This window comes from Lepidochelys kempii, chromosome 18 (assembly GCF_965140265.1).
Source record: "Lepidochelys kempii isolate rLepKem1 chromosome 18, rLepKem1.hap2, whole genome shotgun sequence".
Taxonomy (NCBI): Eukaryota; Metazoa; Chordata; order Testudines; family Cheloniidae; genus Lepidochelys; species Lepidochelys kempii.
This window is the reverse complement of record NC_133273.1, coordinates 2877732-2900475: the sequence shown is the minus strand read 5'-3', so window position 1 is coordinate 2900475 and position 22744 is coordinate 2877732. Positions and strand designations below refer to the sequence as shown.

The 22744-nt window shown below is 62.5% G+C and overlaps 1 protein-coding gene across 1 annotated transcript in view; it reads left to right on the top strand.

The window, feature by feature from the left end:
• Window positions 1-22744, top strand: part of HSPG2 (heparan sulfate proteoglycan 2) — a 194685-nt gene that overhangs the window by 22501 nt on the left and 149440 nt on the right. The window contains 3 exon segments of the mRNA XM_073316403.1: window positions 19822-19957; window positions 20851-20946; window positions 22441-22515. Coding sequence (XP_073172504.1) covers window positions 19822-19957; window positions 20851-20946; window positions 22441-22515 — 307 coding nt within the window.

Here is a 22744-nt window from a genome sequence, read left to right as displayed (position 1 = left end):
AGTAGCCCTATGCAGCACTGGGGGCACTGTGATGCAGGGAGCAGGGTGGGGGGCTCTGCAGGGGGCGCTCTCCCCTGCCGCCAGTGCTGACCCCAGTTGCCCTATGCAGCACTGGGGGGCACTGTGATGCAGGGAGCAGGGTGGGGGGCTCTGCAGGGGACGCTCTCCCCTGCGGCCAGTGCTGACCGCAGTGCCCTGCAGTGATAGGGGCTGTTGTGCGGCAGGCAATGGTGGAGGGGCACCATAGGGGATGCTTCCCCGGTGCCGCGCTAGGGGGCGCTGTGCTGCTGGAGCGGCTGTCTGAGGGGTAAAACTGAAGCAGGGTCTTGCCAGGCTAAACCGGCAGCGGCTCGACAGCTGGTGGGGGTTGGTCTGCCCCTTTAAAGGGCAATGCCCCCATGCATCCCTGCGAGCTGCAGTGCAGCTTCAGTCCGGCCAGGCTGCCCTCCCCTTTCCAGCAAGGGTCTGCCCCCCTGAGAGGGGCGCGGGCACAGGCAACAGAGCACAGTGGTAGGGCTGTGGGTCAGTGACCCCCGTGGCCTCAGCTTGGGGGCAGGAGCCTGGCTCCGGATTCTCACCCCATCCCTCTCTGCAGCAGCGTTCTCTGCCTGGCCCTTGGGGTGGATGGTTTGTCCGCCAGGCCTGCCCCTCGGGGCGCTGGGTGGGCAGCAGGCCTAGGACACAGGCCTGGCCTAGTTTCCAGCCCTCCCCTGGCCAGCGACCCTAGAGCTGGGGCAGCCCAGCCCCCACTGGCTGCTCAGTGCACTGGACCCCTCAGGCCTCAAGGCCCTTGGGGCCTCCCTGGGTGGGGTCCTCTGAGCGTGGGCTCTCACTGGGGCTGGAATGGGCCCAGGCCTGGGATTTAGACCCTCCTCAGCCCCCCACCAGAGCGCAGTGGGAGCAGGTGGCAGGGCACTGTCCATCCTCCTTAGCACCCAGCCCGAGGGGGGGCTATTCCAGCAAGTAGGGGAGCAGCAGGAGAGGGGGAGCCTCCTGCAGTCACTCCCCTCAAACTGTCCCCCATGTCCACCCCCTCCCCGGGCAGGACCCTTCCTTGACTCAACACCCTCCCCGCTCCATGGGTTGCCTGGCTGGCTCAGACTGGCAGGGTGGGGCGGCAGGAGGCCTGCCGCCGGCTTGCAGGGTATTTTGGGCTGGGCAGGCCAGCAGGTTATTTTGGGGATGCTTTGGGCTGATCCATTTTCGGTAGCACTGAGCTCTGCCCCTCCCCCCACCGCACACGTGAGAGCAGTGACTCGGGGGGGGGCCCTCGGGCCCCTCCCTTCTCCCCATATGGGCAGAGCTGGGGAGTCCAAGAGGGGGACAGCCAGCTCGGATGCGCCCCCTTGTGGCAGCGTGTTCTGATTCCCCCTAGTGATCGATACCTCCTTCCCGCCCGGCAGGGACAGATGGGAGGCATTGCCCCATGTGCTTGGTGGCCCATGGTCACCATGCCAGCGGAGCCAGGTCTGGAAGGTTAGCCCTGCTGGGCACAGTTTCATCTCCTGGGTGGGTCCTTTCACCCTGAGCCGGCTGCAGGGCCGTAGGGCTGGGAGGAATGGGGCAGGGCGGGTGCTGAGGGTCAGGGAGGTGAAATCCTCATCCTGGAAAAATATGGGTTTCATCCCCCAATTTCCGCCTGTGTCTGAGGAGTGGAACCTGGTTGGACTCTGGGAAATGGGCAGGGGAGAGCGGCCCTGGGATGGTGGCTGGTGAGCTGCTCTCCCGTGCCAGTAACAGGAGAGGCTTTGCAGAATCCCTGCCAGGTGCAGTGCCAGGCGTGGACCAGCAGAGGTGTTGGGGGGCACTGCCAGGGCCCAGGGGGAGCCCAGGATGGGCTAGCTGGGGGGCTGATGGTTGGCACTGAGGGGCATTGGCAGATTGGGGGGTGCTGAGGGGCACCGCCAGAGCTGGGCAGGCAGTGCTGGGCTTGCAGGGCAGGGCAGGAGCTGAAATAAATAACTGGCTCTCAATCCTGCACCTGGCAAATCCCCAGCCACAGGCACAGGGTGGGGCCAAGCCTGCGAGAAGCAGCAGGGTAAAGGCAGGGCCGACTGGGCTGGGTTTGCTGCAGATTCACAAACCTCTCCTGAGTTTGCCAAATCCCTGAGCCCCCCCAGCCACATTCGCTTCATCAGGAGGCCCCCCCTGCGATCTAGGACTAGAACCACTGTCCACACACCAATGATGGACCTGGACCAGCCCTGCCCACCCCCAATCTGCTCCTCTGCCAGCCTGATTGGCTGGCCTGGCCAGCTCCTGAAGGGGCAGCTCTCCGGAGGGTTCTCACCTGGCACTAAGCTTGGTGCATGGGCCGGGCCATGCTCCCACTCCAGGCTGTGTGGGGGGTGGTATTTGAGCCAAACTGAGACCCTTTGGCCCTGAGGAAGCCAGAGAAGGGAACGGAAGCTATGGCAGTGAGGGAAGTGAAGGGGAAATAACCACAGATGCTATGGAGACGGCCACAGGCCTGCAGTGTGTTAGCAGAGCTGGAGACCCCATGACAGCAGGGGCTGCAGGTTAGGAATGAGGGGCACTGGCAGAGCCAGGGGGTGGGGAAGGTCAGGGCAGAGGGATAGCTCAGTGGTTTGAGCATTAGCCCCCTAAACCACGGGTTGGGAGTTCAATCCTTGAGGGGGCGATTTAGGGATCTGGGCCAAAAATGGGGCTTGGTCCTGCTTTGAGCAGGGGGTTGGACTAGAACTTCCTGAGGTCCCTTCCAACCCTGAGATTCTAGGATTCTATGAATAGCAGGGGGCTACGGGTAGGGATTGAGGGGCCCTGTCGGAGCTGTTCGTGGGTAGAGCAGGACTGTGGTAGCAGGGGTGGTGGGGCGAGCAGCCCCATAACATGGGTTGGAAAATGCTGCACCGGAGAACGAGCAGGTTTCTCTGGTGGCGAACAAAGGGGAGTTTCTGGGAAGGCTGCACACTCTGGCAGATTGTGGGATGAGTGACAGGCTGTTACAATGACCCTGTGAGCAGCTGTAATGGTTTAGGTCCTGCTGGTCCCCAGAGCCAGCTGCACCCAGCAGCTCAGCTCCATGCACTTGGAAAATTGGTTGTAATTAAGCGGTTATTGGGCCCTGATCCAGCCCCTGGCAGGAGGGCAGGTTGGTGGGAAGGTGGGGCCTGATCCAGGTCTCTGGATGCGGGGGGGGGGGGGTGGATGAGGGGGATGGTCGGGCTCGTCTGGGTGTTGATGGGGCATTTTGCCATTGATTTCAGTGGGGCAGGCTTGAGCACTGTGCTATGCGTGGGGACCGTCGTCCTTGGCTGGCTGCAGCTTAGGAAGCTCACGGGCTCTTCCAGAGGCGGCAGCGGAGCAGAGGTTTTCTGTAGCTCCAGTGATTGGGCCCCGTGTTGGGAGCCGTGGGGCCTGGGTTCTTGGCACCAGGGGCGAGTTTATTTTGGCGGGGGCATCTGATCCTAGTTCATGTTACCGCAGGGGCCTGCTCTCCAGCAGTCCTGGTCCTGGTGGGCTGAAACAGGAGTTTGCCTCCCTGCTAAGAGCCAGGTGTTCAGTGGTCAGCGCCAGATTTCCGAGGTCCCAAGTGCTTCGTTTCCTGGTGCTCGGCTGGGGCTGTCCGTGATCGGGACGAGGCACAGGGCTGGCACTTGGCAGTGGGGGTTGGTTTTCCAGTTTGATTTCTGGAGTAGAGTCAAATGGCAGGAGCCTCTCCCAGCTGGGCTGGAATCGGGGGAGGGAGGACTGCATGAAAGAGGGCAAAGGAACAGTTAAGGAGGGTGAGGACGCTGCAGGGAAGCTCCCTGATTTCCCTGTGCCAGCCTTCAGCACAGCGGGGGCGGGAGATGACTGGGCCCCGGACCCCCCCATCAGGGGTTCAGTGACCAAAGAGAGGAGTTGGCGCAATGTGGTGAGTTAGAGAGCAGCAGATCGCCAGCAGCTGCTGCCATGGGTGTTGGGTGATGCTGGCCAAGTGTTCTGAACGGCTGTTGCTGAGATCAGGGGATGTGGCAGCGAAGTTGCTAAGCTGCTACCCAACCCACGTGGGCCTAACGCCCGCTCCTGTAGCAGGGGGCTGGAGGGCAGGGAGTGGGCAGCGAGCCTGGGGATTGCAGCTCACTGGGATGCGCGGGCATACTGGACGCACTGGCTGGGATCTGCTCAGACGCCGTGAGGGCCATGAGCTGAGAGTGAAACTGACGCGGCTGCTGGGAGGGCAGGCCAGGGCATGGCACGGGCTGCCCCAGGCGGGGCGCTAATGGAGAGGAGGGCAGCTGCCACGTGCTTTTAGCAGGGGAAGGGTGGCTGCTCCACGGCTTTGCCCAGGGTTGTGGCGCTGGCTGATGGGAGGATGCAGGAGGGTTAATCCAGTCGCCCTCTGGGCGGGTTCCTGGCCCTACCTCAGCAATGCTGGTGCGGCTGCTGTTGGGGCATACTGGCCTGGCTGGGCCCCTGGCTGACCCCCCCGGCAGTTCCAGGATCCCTGGAGAATGGGCCTGGGCTTGGCACAAGCTGGGGATGCCCCTGTTCTGTACTGAGCACCACGACCATCCTCTGCCATGGATGCTCTCGGCTGAGCAGGGCTCCGTGGCAGCAGCTGGAGCCGCCCCACGTCTTCCTCTGCCCCTCTTAGGTCAAGCTTCAGGCTGCCTTGGGGAAAGCAAAGGAGAATCCTCCAAGCCCCGGCCTGGGCCCTCCCTCCCCCCCCTCTGCCAGGGGTGCTGGTGGAGCACGGGGCAGTGGTTGGAGATGAGTGGCGAGCAGGGACATGCGGGGGGGTTGAATGCCTGTGTTTGGGGTGGGGGCCCTTGGCTAGTCCCTGCTGAGCCGCCTGCTGGCTGGTGCATCTGTTCCCGAGCACAATTTCAGGAAGTGTCTCATTCCTGCAGGAGCCTGGGGCGGGGGCGCGGGAAGCGGCCTGGTGCTGCCTGGAGCTTTAAATAACCCCTGGGCTGCCTCAGAGGCTTGGGAATAGCTGCCATTGTTCTGGTGGCAGAGGGACCCTAGCTCCCGCATGGGGCCACGTTGTCGGGGGCTGATCTCTCCCGGGGGAAACCTCACCCCCATCCTTTTCTTGGGGTGACTTTCCTGCAGGCCGGCGAGTGGGATCCGGCAGGGCTGTGGGGGTGCTGTGCATGGCACATGGTGCATTGGGGTACAGGGGTGTGACTCACACTCCAGGGCTGAGGGGGGGGGCGTGTGGACAGCAGGTCCTGGCTTCCTATCCATCCTCCTGGGGGTTTAACACCCTTCTGCCTCTCTGGCATGTCAGTTACACTCCTTGGCACCTCCGTGTACATCAGCTCGGCTGTCAGGCCCAGCCCTGGATCGTGACCAGGCTGGAGGGGGCAGCTGGGGGGAGAATATTTTCCCCTTCTGAACTGGTGTAACACGGTGCCTGGTGGGATTCCAGAGCGCTGTATTCAGGCCCGGGGTTTGCTCCACGCCTGCTCTGGGCGATGACCCCCCAGACGTTAAACATAGCCCAGAAGTCAGCCGTGATGTAAGTATTTCCTGGCTGCGGGGCAGGAGCGAGCGAGACAGTGGTGTGTATGTGCGTGCTGCCGGCTACGTGAGTGCCCGCCCGTCTGTGGGCATGCTGCATCTGTGCACTTCTGCCCGCCACTGCCTTTGCATGCAGCTGCGGCCCCTCCCCGCGCCCAGGCGCTGCCATTAAAGCTCCTTCGTAGCTGGTGCTAGCCGCCGGCTGGTGTCTGGGCTGCAGTATCTCTTTATTTTTGTCACAGCCCCAGCGCAGGGATTTGCAGCCTAGCACTCCGGAGGCATTTCCAGCAGCTTCCCGGGTTCATTACTTTTTCTTCTCTATTAGCTGTACAGCTGGAGCCCTTGTGGGGGTGAGCTCAGGGCCCATTGTGCTGACGCTGCACAGACACAGAGTAGGCCAGTCCCAGGCCCCCAGAGCTGACAGTCTCAACAGACAAGACAGAAACAGTCTGGGAAGGGAAACTGAGGCTCACTTTCTTTTCTTTTCTTTTCTTTTCTTTTCTTTTCTTTTCTTTTCTTTTCTTTTCTTTTCTTTTCTTTTCTTTTCTTTTCTTTCTGTATCCTAGTTAATTTTGGGGAGGGGGCAGTTTCCAAACTGGCAGCCCCTAGACAGTGGAGTTCCCCCCTACTACGGGGCGGTGTGTATTGGGCACAGAGCAGCGATGCCATGGCAGGATCTGAACGGGACACTGAATCACCAACCATCTCCAGTACCCCAGGATTCCAACCCAGTGGCCCTGCAGCATTACCTCACTGCAGAAATGCTGCCCCTTGCTCAGCTGAACTGCCAGGTCTCCTCTGGGGACAGGGCCAAATTAAAGCTGCCCAGGGCCATAGGCACACCCCACATGAGACTCCCCCTGGCATGGGCCTGTCCCTCACTGGAATGGCAGCAAGTTTCAGTAGCTCTTGGAGCTACTGGTTCAGGCTGCCTGCAGACTCAGGCAGGCAATGCTTGTACTCAGGCCTTGGCTTCAAGCTTTTCTTTGCCCCGGGGGGTAGGAACAAATAGATCTGTAAGTGAGAGCTGAGACTGTGCGCTCAGCATGGGACTGTAAGAGCCAGGGCCTTTCTTTGGTCTGTGTGGGAGGCCGAACCTGCAGGGAGATGGTGCTTCCCTGGGAGCTGGTACCTGGCCACTAGAGGAGGATATGGGGCTAGAGTCCATCCATCTGCCAGGCCCAGGGAGTGAATCTGTGCCCCTCGCCTGCTGCCTGCGATCCTAGAGCCACCCTAAATCCCGCCTGGCTGGTGGGACAGTGTGGGTCGCAGGGCTTGATTCATAGAATCATAGAATATCAGGCTTGGAAGGGACTTAGGAGGTCATCTAGTCCAACCCCCTGCTCAAAGCAGGACCAATCCCCAACTAAATCATCCCAGCCAGGGCTTGTCAAGCCTGATCTTAAAAACTTCAAAGGAAGAAGATTCCACCACCTCCCTAGGTAACGCATTCCAGTGTTTCACCACCCTCCTAGTGAGAAAGTTTTTCCAACCTAAACCTCCCCCACTGCAACCTGAGACCATTACTCCTTGTTCTGTCATCTGCTACCACTGAGAACAGTCTAGATCCATCCTCTTTGGAACCCCCCTTCAGGTAGTTGAAAGCAGCTATCAAATCCCCCCTCATTCTTCTCTTCTGCAGGCTAAACAATCCCAGCTCCCTCAGCCTCTCCTCATAACTCATGTGTTCCAGTCCCCTAATCATTTTTGTTGCCCTCCGCTGGACTCTTTCCAATTTTTCCACATCCTTCTTGTAGTGTGAGGCCCAAAACTGGACACAGGACTGCAGATGAGGCCTCACCAATGTCGAACAGAGGGGAACGATCACGTCCCTCGATCTGCTGGCAATGCCCCTACTTATACAGCCCAAAATGCCATTGGCCTTCTTGGCAACAAGGGCACACTGTTGACTCATATCCAGCTTCTCGTCCACTGTCACCCCTAGGACCTTTTCTGCAGAACTGTTGCTGAGCCATTCGGTCCCTAGTCTGTAGCGGTGCATGGGATTCTTCCATCCTAAGTGCAGGACTCTGCACTTGTCCTTGTTGAACCTCATCAGATTTCTTTTGGCCCAATCCTCCAATTTGTCTAGGTCCCTCTGTATCCTATCCCTACCCTCCAGCGTATCTACCTCTCCTCCCAGTTTAGTGCCCCCAGCTCTCAGCAGGTCCACTCTGGGAGGCGCTGAGAGTTCCCCTGCATGGGGCCACAAAACCACTTGACTCCTGAGGGAAAGCATCCTCATGGGTCTAATGCACTTTACGCTCACAACACGGCACCTGAGCTGATTCCCCTCCATGTCCCTGGGTGCAGACGAGCCCCAAGGGTCCCTGGCGGCTGCAGGGCGCGGCATGGCTCCCACCTGCTGCTCTCCTCTCGCCCCGGTGATCTGCGCGGGGGTCTCACTCCCTGGCCCTTTTAAGAGAGGCCGGTGGGGGACGGGGTGCGCGGCTGGTGTCCAGGCCGGCAGTCCTGCCCAAAGGACACACATTGCTTCCCCTGGGAGACTGGGCATGGCGGGGCTGGAGGCTGCTCTCCCCCGCAGAGTTGGAAGGGGATTGTGCTGAAAGAGGGGGCTGGTTTGGGCTGGTGGAGCACCGGGAGATTTGTGAGCGCCAGGTCTGGAATAGCGGGGGGCTGCCAGTCGGGATTGAGGCTCACCGGCAGAGCGGGGTGTGGGGAGCTCAGGGCCGGGCGGGCTGTGGGTCAGGAGTGGGGGGCAGTGGCAGAGCGGGGTGTGGGGAGCTCAGGGCCGGGCGGGCTGTGGGTCAGGAGTGGGGGGCAATGGCAGAGCGGGGTGTGGGGAGCTCAGGGCCGGGCGGGCTGTGGGGGAGGCGTGGGGGGCAGTGGCAGAGCTGGGTGTGGGGAGCTCAGGGCCGGGCGGGCTGTGGGTCAGGAGTGGGGGGCAATGGCAGAGCGGGGTGTGGGGAGCTCAGGGCCGGGCGGGCTGTGGGGGAGGAGTGGGGGGCAGTGGCAGAGCTGGGTGTGGGGAGCTCAGGGCCGGGCGGGCTGTGGGTCAGGAGTGGGGGGCAGTGGCAGAGCTGGGTGTGGGGAGCTCAGGGCCGGGCGGGCTGTGGGTCAGGAGTGGGGGGCAGTGGCAGAGCTGGGTGTGGGGAGCTCAGGGCCGGGCGGGCTGTGGGTCAGGAGTGGGGGGCAATGGCAGAGCGGGGTGTGGGGAGCTCAGGGCCGGGCGGGCTGTGGGTCAGGCGTGGGGGGCAGTGGCAGAGCGGGGTGTGGGGAGCTCAGGGCCGGGCGGGCTGTGGGTCAGGCGTGGGGGGCTCTGGCAGAGCTGGGTGTGGGGAGCTCAGGGCCGGGCGGGCTGTGGGTCAGGAGTGGGGGGCAATGGCAGAGCGGGGTGTGGGGAGCTCAGGGCCGGGCGGGCTGTGGGTCAGGAGTGGGGGCCATCGGCAGAGCTGGAGTGAACTGCACCATGCCTGGCCTCTGAATGTTTGACTCTATCTAAATTTGCCCATAATTAATTGATGTAAAGAAGAGACCCCAACACGGACCCCAGCAGAGCCCCCATCCGCCTGAGACCCACAGAGTGGCCCTGCTGGGGGCTCCCAGCCTGGTGGTTCGGCTGAGGCCCAAGGGGCAGGCCCACATGACCACTGTGTGGCTGACTGCATGCTAGCCCCAGGGGCTGCGCAGCTTGGAGCCTGCCCCACGGGGAAGGAGTCTGCATGTCCCACCAGGATGTTCCCGCCCCAGTGGGTGGTGCCTGCGGGCAGCCAGAGCCGGGGTGATTTGCCCCGGCTGCTGCATGATCCCATCCTTGGTGGCCACCAGCACCTGCTCTATCCCCCAGCCTCGGGTGGCCGGGCAGGGCTGTGACCCCTGGCACAGCTGGGCACGGCTCTATCCCCCCAGCCTCGGGTGGCCGGGCAGGGCTGTGACCCCTGGCACAGCTGGGCACGGCTCTATCCCCCCAGCCTCGGGTGGCCGGGCAGGGCTGTGACCCCTGGCACAGCCGGGCACGGCTCTATCCCCCCAGCCTCGGGTGGCCGGGCAGGGCTGTGACCCCTGGCACAGCCGGGCACGGCTCTATCCCCCCAGCCTCGGGTGGCCGGGCAGGGCTGTGACCCCTGGCACAGCCGGGCACGGCTCTATTCCCCAGCCTCGGGTGGCTGGGCAGGGCTGTGACCCCTGGCACAGCCGGGCACGGCTCTATCCCCCCAGCCTCGGGTGGCTGGGCAGGGCTGTGACCCCTGGCACAGCCGGGCACGGCTCTATCCCCCCAGCCTCGGGTGGCTGGGCAGGGCTGTGACCCCTGGCACAGCCGGGCACGGCTCTATTCCCCCAGCCTCGGGTGGCTGGGCAGGGCTGTGACCCCTGGCTCAGTCGGTCACGGCTCTATCCCCCCAGCCTCGGGTGGCCGGGCAGGTTTGTTACCCCTGGCACAGCCGGGCACGGCTCTATCCCCCCAGCCTCGGGTGGCCGGGCAGGGCTGTGACCCCTGGCACAGCCGGGCACGGCTCTATCCCCCCAGCCTCGGGTGGCTGGGCAGGGCTGTGACCCCTGGCACAGCCGGGCACGGCTCTATCCCCCCAGCCTCGGGTGGCTGGGCAGGGCTGTGACCCCTGGCACAGCCGGGCACGGCTCTATTCCCCCAGCCTCGGGTGGCTGGGCAGGGCTGTGACCCCTGGCTCAGTCGGTCACGGCTCTATCCCCCCAGCCTCGGGTGGCCGGGCAGGTTTGTTACCCCTGGCACAGCCGGTCACGGCTCTATCCCCCAGCCTCGGGCGGCTGGGCAGGGCTGTGACCCCTGGCACAGCCAGGCACGGCTCTATCCCCCCAGCCTCGGGTGGCCGGGCAGGGCTGTGACCCCTGGCACAGCCGGTCACGGCTCTATCCCGCAGCCCCCGGCAGCTGGGCAGAGCCCTTGGCTCCCTGCTGCTGGGTTCTCAGGGCAAGGCAGGTCTGGAGCCCAGCTGTCTGGAGCCCTGGTCTCTCTTCCCAGGCTGGTGCCCTGCACCCCATCCCCGGCTCAGTTGAAAGGGGGCCCTACGAAGTGTGGGGGAGGGGGAGCCAGCTGCGCCTTCTCCAGAGCGCTCCCAGATGTGGGGAGGGGAGGAGGGAAGGTGCTGTCACAACTGGGGGAGGGGCTGCTACAGGGTAGCCTGGGGCTGGGGGGGACGGAGAGGGGGCTGGAGGCCAGTGCATTTGTCTGGGGGTTGGAGCCCCACCCCCCTGGCCTGGGTGAGCCACCCTGCTTCGCTGATGGCCCTCGGCCCCCAGCTGCCTGGCAGTGACAAGGGCGTGTGTGGGCCCATGGCGGGGGCTGCAGGGGCTCAGTGTGGGACTCTGGCAGTGATGGGGCGGGTGTGGGGTCCTGGCTGGAACGGGGGCCGGGCACAAGCGAGCGGCGCTCGTGACAATTTCTGCTGTCTGCAATGACAGGCCCAGCCATGCCGTGACTGATGCTGAGCAGGGTCCGTTGCCCTGGGGAAGCCTGTGGGGCCCGTGACCCTGTGTGCCCTGCTGCTCTGGCACTGCCGTGGGGATGAGCCCTGACTCCTGGCCTGACAGCCCAGCAGCTGCTGCAGTGGGAGGGCCGAGAGCCCTAGGTGACGGTGGACTTACTTGCCTGGCCCATGGCTGGAGATGGGAGGGTTTAGACTGCTTGTGCCATCTCTTGTCTAATTGCAAAGCTCCTTATAGGTGCTCAGGCCTGTGTGAAATCCTGCTGGGCTCTTGGCCTCAGATACACCTTGTGGCAGTGAGTTCCACAGGCTGACCACACTATGGGTGGCATTGCCTCATGCCTGGATCATGGGCGCAGACAGCGCCAGTTTGCCTGCTCTGCTCCTTTGTGCCACGTCTGGGTCTGCACACCTGTGCTGTGTGCCCTCCCATCACTGCCTGCTGGCCCTGCCAGGCACGGGGCTCAGGGCAGCTCCTCCAGTGCTCCTCGGCTGGGATACGTGGGTCGGGGCAAGGGCGCTTTTGTGGGGGGGAGCCCCCAGGAGCCGGGAGGATCCTGCTGAGAACGGGCCGGGCCAGACCTCACGTCAGGGCTGGGGCAGCCTCCCCCAAGGGGCCGGGCCAAGCCCCAAGGCTAAGATTAGAGCCGGTGATGGGATCTGCCCTCAGCTTCCTTCCTGCCCTGAGCAGAGCAGGGGTGAGTGTGTGCCAGTCCCACCCCTCAGCAGCCCAGCCCTGGGCTTAGGGTCTTCTCCAGCCCAGAGTCACCGGTGCCTTGGCGGTGCGGCTGGTGGCCTGCTTTTTTGGGAGACATCTGTGAGCCTTAGACGCATCCATGTGTCCCGGGCCCAGCACGCTCTGGCTGCAGCAGATCAGAGCCCTCCAAAGGGGCTGCTGGGGCAAGTCTCAGGGGCACTCCAGAAGAGACACAGAGGCTCTGCCAGCCACCAGGCCAGGGGCATGGGGAGAGCCCCTCAGCATGCCCACCCCTGGTGGATTACGGCTGGGGCACATACCTGTTCAGGTGGTTCCGGCTGTGGCCCCCGGCTGGCTGCCCCCTGGGTCGCAGGGGGACCCTCAGCTGCAGTGATGTGCCATGTGCCCGCTGATTGGGTGCATGGGTGCTGGCTGGCAAACACTGCAGTGACCTGCCTGCAAACTCCAAGCCACAGCGCTGTGGCTGGTGTGCCCTGAGCCTGGCACAGGCCTGGGCATAGCAGCTGGTCCCTTTGAAGTGATCTCTGCTCTCTTCCTTGCTGTGCTAGCAGGGGCCCGCTCGCTGGGTCAGTGACTGCCACACACTGAGGCTTGCGTGCCCAGGGTCTGGGCAGATCCGTGGGCAGCTGGGACATGTGGCCATGCCAGGCTGGAGCTGAACCCCTGCTGGGCATCATGTCTTCATTCCACTTCCCACAGGCCCCCCTGCCAGGCTGGGAGATCATGCCCTTGTATCCATCAGTGCATGTGGTATCAGTGCCCTGGAGTCCCCTCTACCTGCACCCTGTTGGCACCTGGCTGTAGGAGATCTCTTTGTTCCCAGCGAGTGCCAGGAGAGATGCCAAGCTGGCAGAGGGCAGAGAGTGGCATGGGGGTAAATAGGGACACCTGGTGCCATCCAGGTTGGGAGGGCAGCAGTGCTGGGTTCTTGGGGGCTGTGTGCGTGGAGCCTGGCATGGTGCCATGCTGGCATTTGCAGACTGCATGGATCGCCAGCTCCTGTTTCCCCTTGGCCTTTTCATGCCCATTCAGACAGCCGGGGCTGATTAAATACCTTTTCTGTTTCCATCAGGCCTTTGTCCCCGTGCCGATCACCCGGGAATAATAACCCGGTGTGTTTGCACAGGAAAGTGCTGCTGTGACGAATTCCTGCCTTGTCGCGGTCTGATGCCCCAGGCCACTCGCTGCCAGCGGGGTGGGGTGGGGGAAGGGCAGGGAAGCCGGCGCCCAAGCTGCCCCAGGAAGGGGCCCCGCCAGGGCCACCGGCTGGCAGTAGGGGCTGGCTGCGGGTGCGATCGCTGTACTGGGATGTGCCTCCTATAATGTGATGGGCTGAATGAGTGGGGCTCAGGGGAGGAGATTGGGGGTGCTGGCCCTGGGAGTGCAGCAGGGGAGGGGGTTGCTGATCTCTGGGGAGAAGGACAGAAGGGATGGGGGGGCCGGCACTCAGGCCATTCTGCCCGCCCTGCCACCCCAATGCATGCTCTCTCCCTGTTCCTGGGCAGAGAGCTGCCTTGTGGGGACCCTCCCCCTTCCTTTGCCTGCTGGGGTGGGTGAACCCCCATGATGAGCTGGGTCATGGCTGGTTCTCCCTGTACGTGGGCTATTGCAGCTGTTCCATGCGGGGTACGTGGTGGGCTGGGGCTGGATGTGCTCAGGGTGGGCGTGTGGGCTCAGAGTGGTGTTAGGTGCTCTGCCAGGCTCATGTCACTCCTTGCCCCACCCAAGCCCCTCCCAAGAGCTCCCACTTCTAGGTTATTTCGTGGGGGCTGCAGGCCTGTGAGGGATCCAGCAGGGGCGTCCTTCCCTTTGCACCTGCCCAGAGTAGGAAGTGGAGGGACGCTGCTGCAGGGAGCAGGGTGGGTGGCTCTTCCCTTGCAGTCCGTGCTGGGCTAATGCCCAGCATGGCACTAGGGGCATGGTGCTGCAGGGAGCAGGGCAGGTGACCCAGCAGGGGGCACTCTCCCCTTTGAGCTGGTGCCCCAGTGCCAGGTGGCACTGTGCTGCAGGGAGCAGCGTGGGTGTCTCTCAGGAGGGGGTTTTGCTGCCGCAGGGGGTGTCTTTCAGATACCATGTGAAAAGGGGCCTGTGCCCATTTGCCCATAGGGGCTTGTGCCCTGCTTTGGACACAGGAGGAAAGTGAATCCTGCCCCCCGAATCTCCCTGCACTTTCATCCATATTCTTCTCCACTTCGCATCCCAAAGCAGCATGCAGCATTGCTGTGCACTGTTCCCACCCCAGAGCTGGCTGCATTTCTATGAGCTAAAGCAGTTTCTGAGTAGCTTGTGGGGCAGGAGGCTCTAGTGGGGTGAGAGCCCCTGTTCTTCCCACCACAGGCCCAGGGCTAAACAGAGGAGTGCAGCCCCCTGCCCCCCACCAGCTTGGGGATGTTTGCTTTGCTTTAATCAGCGTAAGATGAGTCCCTGTGGACTCATCCTGCTTCCATGTCAGAGCAATGAGGCAGTGCTGGGAGCTGGCTTGGAGGATCAGCTCTGGCCAGGGAGCACATGGCCTCTGCATGGGGATCCCCTTCAGCCCCACCCCAGGGTGAAAGCCATGGAGCAGACAATGCACCCCACCTGGCTGGCCCTGCTGCCCCAGGGCCAACGCCAGAAGCCAGATCTTGTTTCCTCCAGTCTGGGGTGGGCTCCTGGATTTCTGTCAGCCCTCAGCTTGGGGGAAGGAGCATGAGCCACAGTTTACCCCTAGGTAGTGGCATGCCAGCACCCATCCGTGCTGCAGAAGGAGGCTGCAGGGGTGTTGCTGCCAGCATGCCCACTCCCTGCTGCCCCTGGGAGCGGGGGGCACAAGGCCATCGGCCCTGGGCCTCTTGCATGACATGCAAAGTGCTGCTTTGAGCTGCACTGAACTAGTTCCCACTGGAACTGAGTTTGCTGCTGGGGGCCATCCCCTTGCGCCTTCCTGCCTGAAGGATCCCAAAGGGCTGGATAGTGCATGGGCCAAACTCTGCTCATAGTTTCCCTGGTGTAAATCTGTGGCATCAGGGGAGTCACTCCAGGTTCATGTGCCGAGGATCAGTCCCCCCTGCCATGGAAATGCATCTGCCTCTGGGGTGAGGCTGTTGAACAGTGCACAGCGCTGTACGCCCATGGGGGAGCGGGCGTGAAGAAGACTGCCATAGGGGTTACCCAGAATATTGGCAGCCCAAGCTGGCATTTGCCAGGATGCTGCAGGAAGCGGCCATGGCCACTCCAGGGAGCAGTGCCAGGGAAGCCTGGGTGGCCGCGGGACTGTGGAGCTCTGCTGGAGTGTGGGCGGAGGGAAGGGTGCAACAGGCAGGGTCCCAGCGCGGTGCCCAGAGATGATAGTCCTGATGCATTGGTGCACGGGGCCCCCTGACAGCGGGAGGTTCAAGGTGACCTGCAAAAAGAAAAGAAGCTTCTTTGGGCCAGGTCTTGTCTGCCGCAGGAGTCTCTGTGGACATCTGGGAGCTGCGGCCACCGTGTGGTGTGGGAGGGGAGAGGATTCTCAGCCAGTGGTGCCAGTTTCACGTTGGCACCGAAGGAGCAGAGGTTGGGAGGACGTGTCCGGGGAAGACTCAGGGTGAGAGCACCCAGTCCTGGCTCCCCGCCACCTGAGATCTGTAAGGAAAAACCCGGCAGGATGACAACCCCGTGGACAAACACTTTCAGGCCTTCTCCGGCCTGCGTGGGCACCTCAGTGCCAAAGTCGTGTCTCCCCTATGGGCAGGGTTGGCAGCGGGGCTGGGGGTGACTGCAGCTAGCAATGGAAGCCCCCATGATGAGGTGGGGCCAGTTGGAAGGGAATGCGGCTCCGGCGGGGTGAGCTGGGCCCCGGGCCCGGGGGGAGGCGGCTCCGGCGGGGTGAGCTGGGCCCCGGGCCCGGGGGGAGGCGGCTCCGGCGGGGTGAGCTGGGCCCCGGGCCCGGGGGGAGGCGGCTCCGGCGGGGTGAGGTGGGCCCCGGGCCCGGGGGGAGGCGGCTCCGGCGGGGTGAGCTGGGCCCCGGGCCCGGGGGGAGGCGGCTCCGGCGGGGTGAGCTGGGCCCCGCACCTGGGGGGAGGTGGCTCCGGCAGGGTGAGCTGGGCCCCGGGCCCGGGGGGGAGGCGGCTCCGGCGGGGTGAGGTGGGCCCCGGGCCCGGGGGGAGGCGGCTCCGGCAGGGTGAGCTGGGCCCCGGGCCCGGGGGGGAGGCGGCTCCGGCGGGGTGAGGTGGGCCCCGCGCCCGGGGGGAGGCGGCTCCGGCGGGGTGAGCTGGGCCCCGCGCCCGGGGGGGAGGCGGCTCCGGCGGGGTGAGCTGGGCCCCGGGCCCGGGGGGGAGGCGGCTCCGGCGGGGTGAGCTGGGCCCCGCGCCCGGGGGGGAGGCGGCTCCGGCGGGGTGAGCTGGGTCCCGGGCCCGGGGGGGAGGCGGCTCCGGCGGGGTGAGCTGGGCCCCGGGCCCGGGGGGGAGGCGGCTCCGGCGGGGTGAGCTGGGCCCCGCACCTGGGGGGAGGCGGCTCCGGCGGGGTAAGCTGGGCCCCGGGCCCGGGGGGAGGCGGCTCCGGCGGGGTGAGCTGGGCCCCGGGCCCGGGGGGAGGCGGCTCCGGCGGGGTGAGCTGGGCCCCGGGCCCGGGGGGGAGGCGGCTCCGGCGGGGTGAGCTGGGCCCCGCGCCCGGGGGGAGGCGGCTCCGGCGGGGTGAGCTGGGTCCCGGGCCCGGGGGGGAGGCGGCTCCGGCGGGGTGAGCTGGGCCCCGGGCCCGGGGGGGAGGCGGCTCCGGCGGGGTGAGCTGGGCCCCGGGCCCGGGGGGGAGGCGGCTCCGGCGGGGTGAGCTGGGTCCCGGGCCCGGGGGGGAGGCGGCTCCGGCGGGGTGAGCTGGGCCCCGCACCTGGGGGGAGGCGGCTCCGGCGGGGTGAGCTGGGCCCCGCGCCCGGGGGGAGGCGGCTCCGGCGGGGTGAGCTGGGCCCCGCGCCTGGGGGGAGGCGGCTCCGGCGGGGTGAGCTGGGACCCACACTGTGGGCACGTCTCTCGAGCAAGCACTCAGGCCTGGGGCCCAGTGGTCTCCCTTTCTGAGCTCTGTTCAGCCCGTGCCATCTGTGCGGTTGCATGGCCACCTGTGGGGCTGTGCCCGCTCCCCGAGGTCACTCCTGGGGGGCTGGCCACACAGAGGGAGCAAAGCCCAAGATGAGAACAGCCCCCCTAGGCGCAGCCAGTGCTGCGGGGTGCTCCGACACCACGGGGAGGGGAGGCGCATGCTGAGCCCTGCTGAGGGGAACGGGTGCCCCCCGGGGCATCTTCTCCAGCTGTGGAGCTGTCTGGGGATTCCCTCCCCCCTAGCCCCCCCCACGCCAACCCCCGGAATTCCATGGGCTGAGATCATGGCCGCTGCGAGCACATGGCCCAGGAATGCTTGTGGGTGGCTGGAGATGAGCTCACTGCCCCTGTCCCTCCCCCAAAGGCCAGCATGACTTTACTGCTCAGCAATGTTGGCGAGGCCATGCCAGGAGCCTGCAGTGAACACCAGCCCATGCAAAGGCTCTCAGGCAAAGGAAGCTGTCATGGGATAAGAGGGAAGGTCCTCTCATGGGTTGGTAACTGGTTAAAAGACAGGAAACAAAGGGTAGGTATAAATGGTCAGTTCTCAGAACGGAGAGAGGTAAATAGTGGTGTCCCCCCGGGGATCTGTACTGGGGCCAGTCCTATTCAACATATTCATAAATGATATGGAAAAAGGGGTAAACAGTGAGGTGGCAAAATTTGCAAATGATACAAAATTACTCAAGAAAGTTAAGTCAAAAGCTGACTGTGAAGACTTACAAAAGGATCTCTCAAAACTAGGTGACCGAACAACAAAATGGCAGATGAAATTTAAGGTTGATAAATGCAAAGTAATGCACATTGGAAAATATAATCCCAATTACACATATTTAATGATGGGTTGTAAATTAGCTGTTGTTGCTCAAGAAAGAGATCTTGGAGTCAGTGTGGAGAGTTCTCTGAAAACATCCACTCAACGTACAGCGGCCGTCAAAATAGCAAACAGACTGTTGTGGGGGAATCACGAAGAAGGGGAGAGAGAGTAACAGAAAATATCATGTTGCTTCTGTAGACATCCCTGGCACACCCCCATCTTGAATACTGTGGGCAGATCTGGTCGCCCCATCTCAAAAAAAGATATGTTAAAACTGGAAAAGGTTCAGAAAAGGGCAACAAAAATGATGAGGGGCATGGAACAGCTTCCATATGAGGAGAGATTAATAAGACTTGGACTTTTCAACTTGGAAAAGAGATGACCAAGGGGGATGTGATAGAGGTCTATGAAAGGCTAAGATAGATAGAGGGCTAAGTCATTATGCAAGGTAGCCTGTTTCCTCTTGTTTTTTCCTACCCCCCCCCCCCCCCCCGATGTTCTGGTTTAACTTGGATTTAAACTTGAAGAGTGGTCAGTTTGGATGAGCTATTACCAGCAGGAGAGTGAGTTTGTGTGTGTATGGGGGTGGGGGGGATGTGAGAAAACCTGGATTTGTGCAGGAAATAGCCCAACTTGATTGTCATGCACATTGTGTAAAGAGTTGTCACTTTGGATGGGCTATCACCAGCAGGAGAGTGAATTTGTGTATGGGGGTGGAGGGTGAGAAAACCTGGATTTGTGCTGGAAATGGCCCACCTGATGATCACTTTAGATAAGCTATTACCAGCAGGACAGTGGGGTGGGAGGAGGTTTTGTTTCATATTCTCTGTGTATATATAAAGCCTGCTGCAGTTTCCACGATATGCATCTGAGGAAGTGAGCTGTAGCTCACGAAAGCTCATGCTCTAATAAATTGGTTAGTCTCTAAGGTGCCACAAGTCCTCCTTTTCTTTTTGCGAATACAGACTAACACGGCTGCTACTCTGAAACCTATGAAATCATGAGTAGTGTGGAGAAAGCAAATAAGGCAATGTTATTAATTCCTTATAATAACACTAGAACTGGAGGTCATGCTATGAAATTAATCGGCAGCAGGTTTAAAACAAACAAAAGGAAGTATTTCTTCACACAATGCAGAGTCAACCTGTGGGACTCCTTGCTGGGGAATATTGAGAAAGGCCAAAAGTAAAACTGGGTTTACAAAAGAATGATATAAAGTTCATGGAGGATAGGGCCATCAATGGCGATTAGGCAGGGTGAGCAGGGATGCCACCTGCCGCTCTGGGTGTCCTTAAATCTCTGTTTGCCAGAAGCTGGGAGTGGTCAACAGGAGATGGATCACTTGATAATTGCCCTTTGAGGCAGCTGACATTGGCCACTGTTGGAGGGCAGAAGACTAGGCTAGAGGGACCATTGATCTCACCTAGTATCGCCATTCTTATGTTCTTGAAACAGGTTTCTACGCATGGCATTGTAATCGTCTGACCTATTTTTCCTTTGTACAATTGTTTTAAAGCAAATTTGATGTCTGGTTTGGCATCTGTGGGGCGTCTGTTCCTCCACTCGATTACTCATGTCCCGTTGCACCTGGCTTGTTACTGCCCCCTTTGCCCCTCGGGCAGCCTTCACTCGCTGGGCTCTGCTGCTGGCCTGGAGCTTTCCCTGCAGACGCTGGCTTGGTGGCTCCCACCAGGAATTTTTAACCTGCCGATCGCTGAGCTGGTCCCAGGGGGTTGCCTGCATTTGAATGGCTCAGAAGCGTGCTGGTCTCTTTCACCTGGTCCCTTGAGCTCCTTGGGGAGTGCCCTGCCTCCATCACAGGCTGTTAATCCCCTACTGCACGTGGCCAAAGCAGAGTGTGGGTCAGACACAGGGCAGAATGCAGTGCAATCCTAAATCGTAGAGCAGCCCGACAAAGGGGCCTGGGCACTATCCGGTCTCGCCTCCTGCGCTCGACGCCGGGTGGAGCAAAGCCAAGTGGCTGGAGCAGCCTTGTCGGGCCTCGGCTGTGCTTGCATCCAGGCAGCTGCACAGAGCTGCCCCAGCCTGTGTGACTGAACTGAGTGCCAGGGAAGTGACTGCATTCCTGCCAGCGCCGCTTGGCACCTGGGGCATTGTTGCAGTGAGAGAGGGTGACTCTCCCTCAGCTAGACAAGCCCTGAAGTTTCCCCTGCTCAAGGGAGCACTGGGGATGCTGGGGCAGTGTGCCGGGTACACCCTCAAACCCTGCCTCTTGGGTCTCATGTGCAAGGGGTGCTGTGGGAGCTGATCCAGCCCTGGTTCTGGTTTGCCAAGAGGAAGGGCCGGCCACTGACTGATGCTATCTGGGCTTCTCTCTGGCAGGTCTCCCACGCTGCCCAGGGGCTGACCGAAGCCTCCTTTCCCGAGGATACAGAGTCTGACCCAGCGGGCACACCCTGGTGGAGTGATGTCGACCTCTCTGATGACGAGGACATGCTGGCAGATGAGGCCTCAGGAGGTAGGGGCTGCGAGGCTCCAGCATGCCCTCCCTGGCCTGGGCTCTGAGATCTGTGCTTCCCGCCCCACTGACAGCCCCTGCTCCTGCTGGGAGAGGGACAGGGCCGGCTCCTGTGGCTCCCAAAATGCACGGCTGCTCTCCTGTCCCCTGTGCCCCAGCTGGGGACATGGGGCCAACACTCCCACCCAGGCAGGGGCTTTGCAGCCCTGACATGTGCTGGGGGGAAGTGCCGGGCGCCCCGCCAAGTCCTAAAGGTGCCGTGTAACAGTTCTGGGGCTGCACAGGACTCTCGTCCTCCCAGCCCCCGCCCATGTGGCCCCAGGGCTTCATGAGCCAGCAGGGAAATCCCCTCCGGCCGTAGCCAGAATAGTCCCAGATACTCTGTGCAGGCCCCCGCAGTGGGTGGCTGAGCTCGCTGTGGGCATGCGCTCGTGAACTGGCGCCATGCCCATGGCAATAACGGGCAGTCCTGAGGGGGAGCTGGGCCGTGGCCTGTGAGCCGGAGGGAGTGTTCTGGGAGAGAACAAGACGGGCACCTGCTCCGTTTGCACAGCACTGTCCCTGGGTGTTACCAGCTCCGAGCGTAACTGTTGCCCAGTATCCCTACTCTGGGTCTTACTCCTCCAGGCAGGGAGCTGAGTAAGAAGGTGCCACTTTTACCAGGCCAGCTCCACAGCAGCCTGGCCGTGGCCCGTGGGTCCCCAGGCCTTCCCTCACAAGAGGGGTGGGTATTCCGTGCCAGGGAGATGGGCCTGGAACCCTGCATGGGGCTTGGTCCTTTCCTCGCCGGCGTGACTGGCCCTGACCCTAGCCGACCCTGGGGAGCTGGTGCTGCCAGGAGCCCCACACCGCGGCTGCAGCTCACGGCCATGTTCTGTCTGCTTCCATTCCAGATGGCAACGGCAGCGGGGAGAACGGCAGTGGGATTGCGCTGCCCGACATGCCGCTGTCCACCAGCCGGACGCCGAGCGTCACGCTCTTGCCAATGGGTAAGGGGTGGAGCTGGTGGGCGCTGGTGGGCGGGGCCGAAACTGCAACCAAAGAGCAGCAACACGGCCCAGCTTCCTGGTGGTGGGCACCAATGGGCTGGCAAGTCATGGGTGTGCTCAGGGCTGGGAAGTCTGGATGGCAGCTCTGCCTTCCCCAGTATGCAGTGCATCACAAATAGCGCTCACTCGCCCCGGCTGGGCTGGGCTGGGCAGCTTGTAACAGGCCCGACGACGCTGCCTGTTTGCCTGGGGCCTGTGGGAGAGTCTAAGCCGAGCGTGGAGGGAGGTGGGGGTATCATGAGGCCTGGATCCATTCTGACCCCAGGGGAGTTACCCAGGATGGGTGTGAGTGGGCATATCCCTGTCCCTTGCCTGGGGCATGGCCTCCATTCATGGGTGGCACAAGCAAGGGAGGGGGCAGGGGGAGGCAGCGGGGGTGGGGCTGGGGTGCAAGTATAACAGAGAGGCAGGGTTGGCTGCTGGGGCCATGAGGGCCATGGCTTGGTGGTGGTAGGAGGCAGCGTGGCATTGTGTGGCGGTGGTGATAGGAGGCAGCGTGGCACTGTGTGGCGGTGGTGGCAGAAGGCAGCGTGGCACTGTGGCGATGATGGTTGGAGGCAGCGTGGCACTGTGCGGCAGTGGTGGCAGAAGGCAGCGTGGCCCTGTGTGGCAATGATGGTTGGAGGCAGCGTGGCCCTGTGTGGCGATGACGGTTGGAGGCAGCGTGGCACTGTGTGGCAGTGGTGGCAGGGGGCAGCGTGGCACTGTGTGGCAGTGGTGGCAGGAAGCAGCATGGCACTGTGAGGCGATGATGGTTGGAGGCAGTGTGGCACTGTGTGGCGATGACGGTTGGAGGCAGCATGGCACTGTGTGGAGTGGTGGCAGGAGGCAGCGTGGCACTGTGTGGCAATGATGGTTGGAGGCAGCGTGGCACTGTGTGGCAGTGGTGGCAGGAGGCAGCGTGGCCCTGTGTGGCGATGACGGTTGGAGGCAGCGTGGCACTGTGTGGCGATGATGGTTGGAGGCAGCGTGGCACTGTGTGGCGATGATGGTTGGAGGCAGCGTGGCACTGTGTGGCAGTGGTGGCAGGAGGCAGCGTGGCCCTGTGTGGCGATGATGGTTGGAGGCAGCGTGGCACTGTGTGGCAGTGGTGGCAGGAGGTAGCGTGGCACTGTGTGGCGATGACGGTTGGAGGCAGCGTGGCACTGTGCGGCAGTGGTGGCAGGAGGCAGCGTGGCACTGTGTGGCGATGACGGTTGGAGGCAGCATGTGCGGCAGTGATGGCCTGGCTTTCAGGTCAGGGCTGGGGCTCTCCTCTTCTGCTTAGCGGTAGCGTTGGGCCTTTCTCTTGGGTTGCTGGCTCTGGCCCTGCATGACCTCGGCTGTAGCTCTTTCTTCTCTCTCAGTAACTGCCCATCTTTCTCTCTTTTTTTCTCTCCTGTCCTGTCCCTCTCCATCCTCCATCTTCTTCCTCCTCCTGCTCCTGGGGTGCAGCCCAACCGGGTGCAGCAGGGCAGCCCCATCTGGCAGGTATGACTGTGGCTGACCCGGACGATGAGGCCCCCCTCAGTAAGTGAAGGGCTTGGGGGCCCAGGCTGCGTGTGGGGAGGGGGCGCAGACTGGGCTAGCTGGGGTGGGGAGGTCAATAGAAAACTTCAGCATGTTGATAAAAATGTGAATGCCAAAATATTTGGATTCAGAATTGCTGCCACAATGCCTCATGGGAGTTATGGTTCAGCTCTCTCAAGCTCCAGTTCTCCTCTATAGGCCAGGTCCCCTGGTCGGATTATAGCTCCCA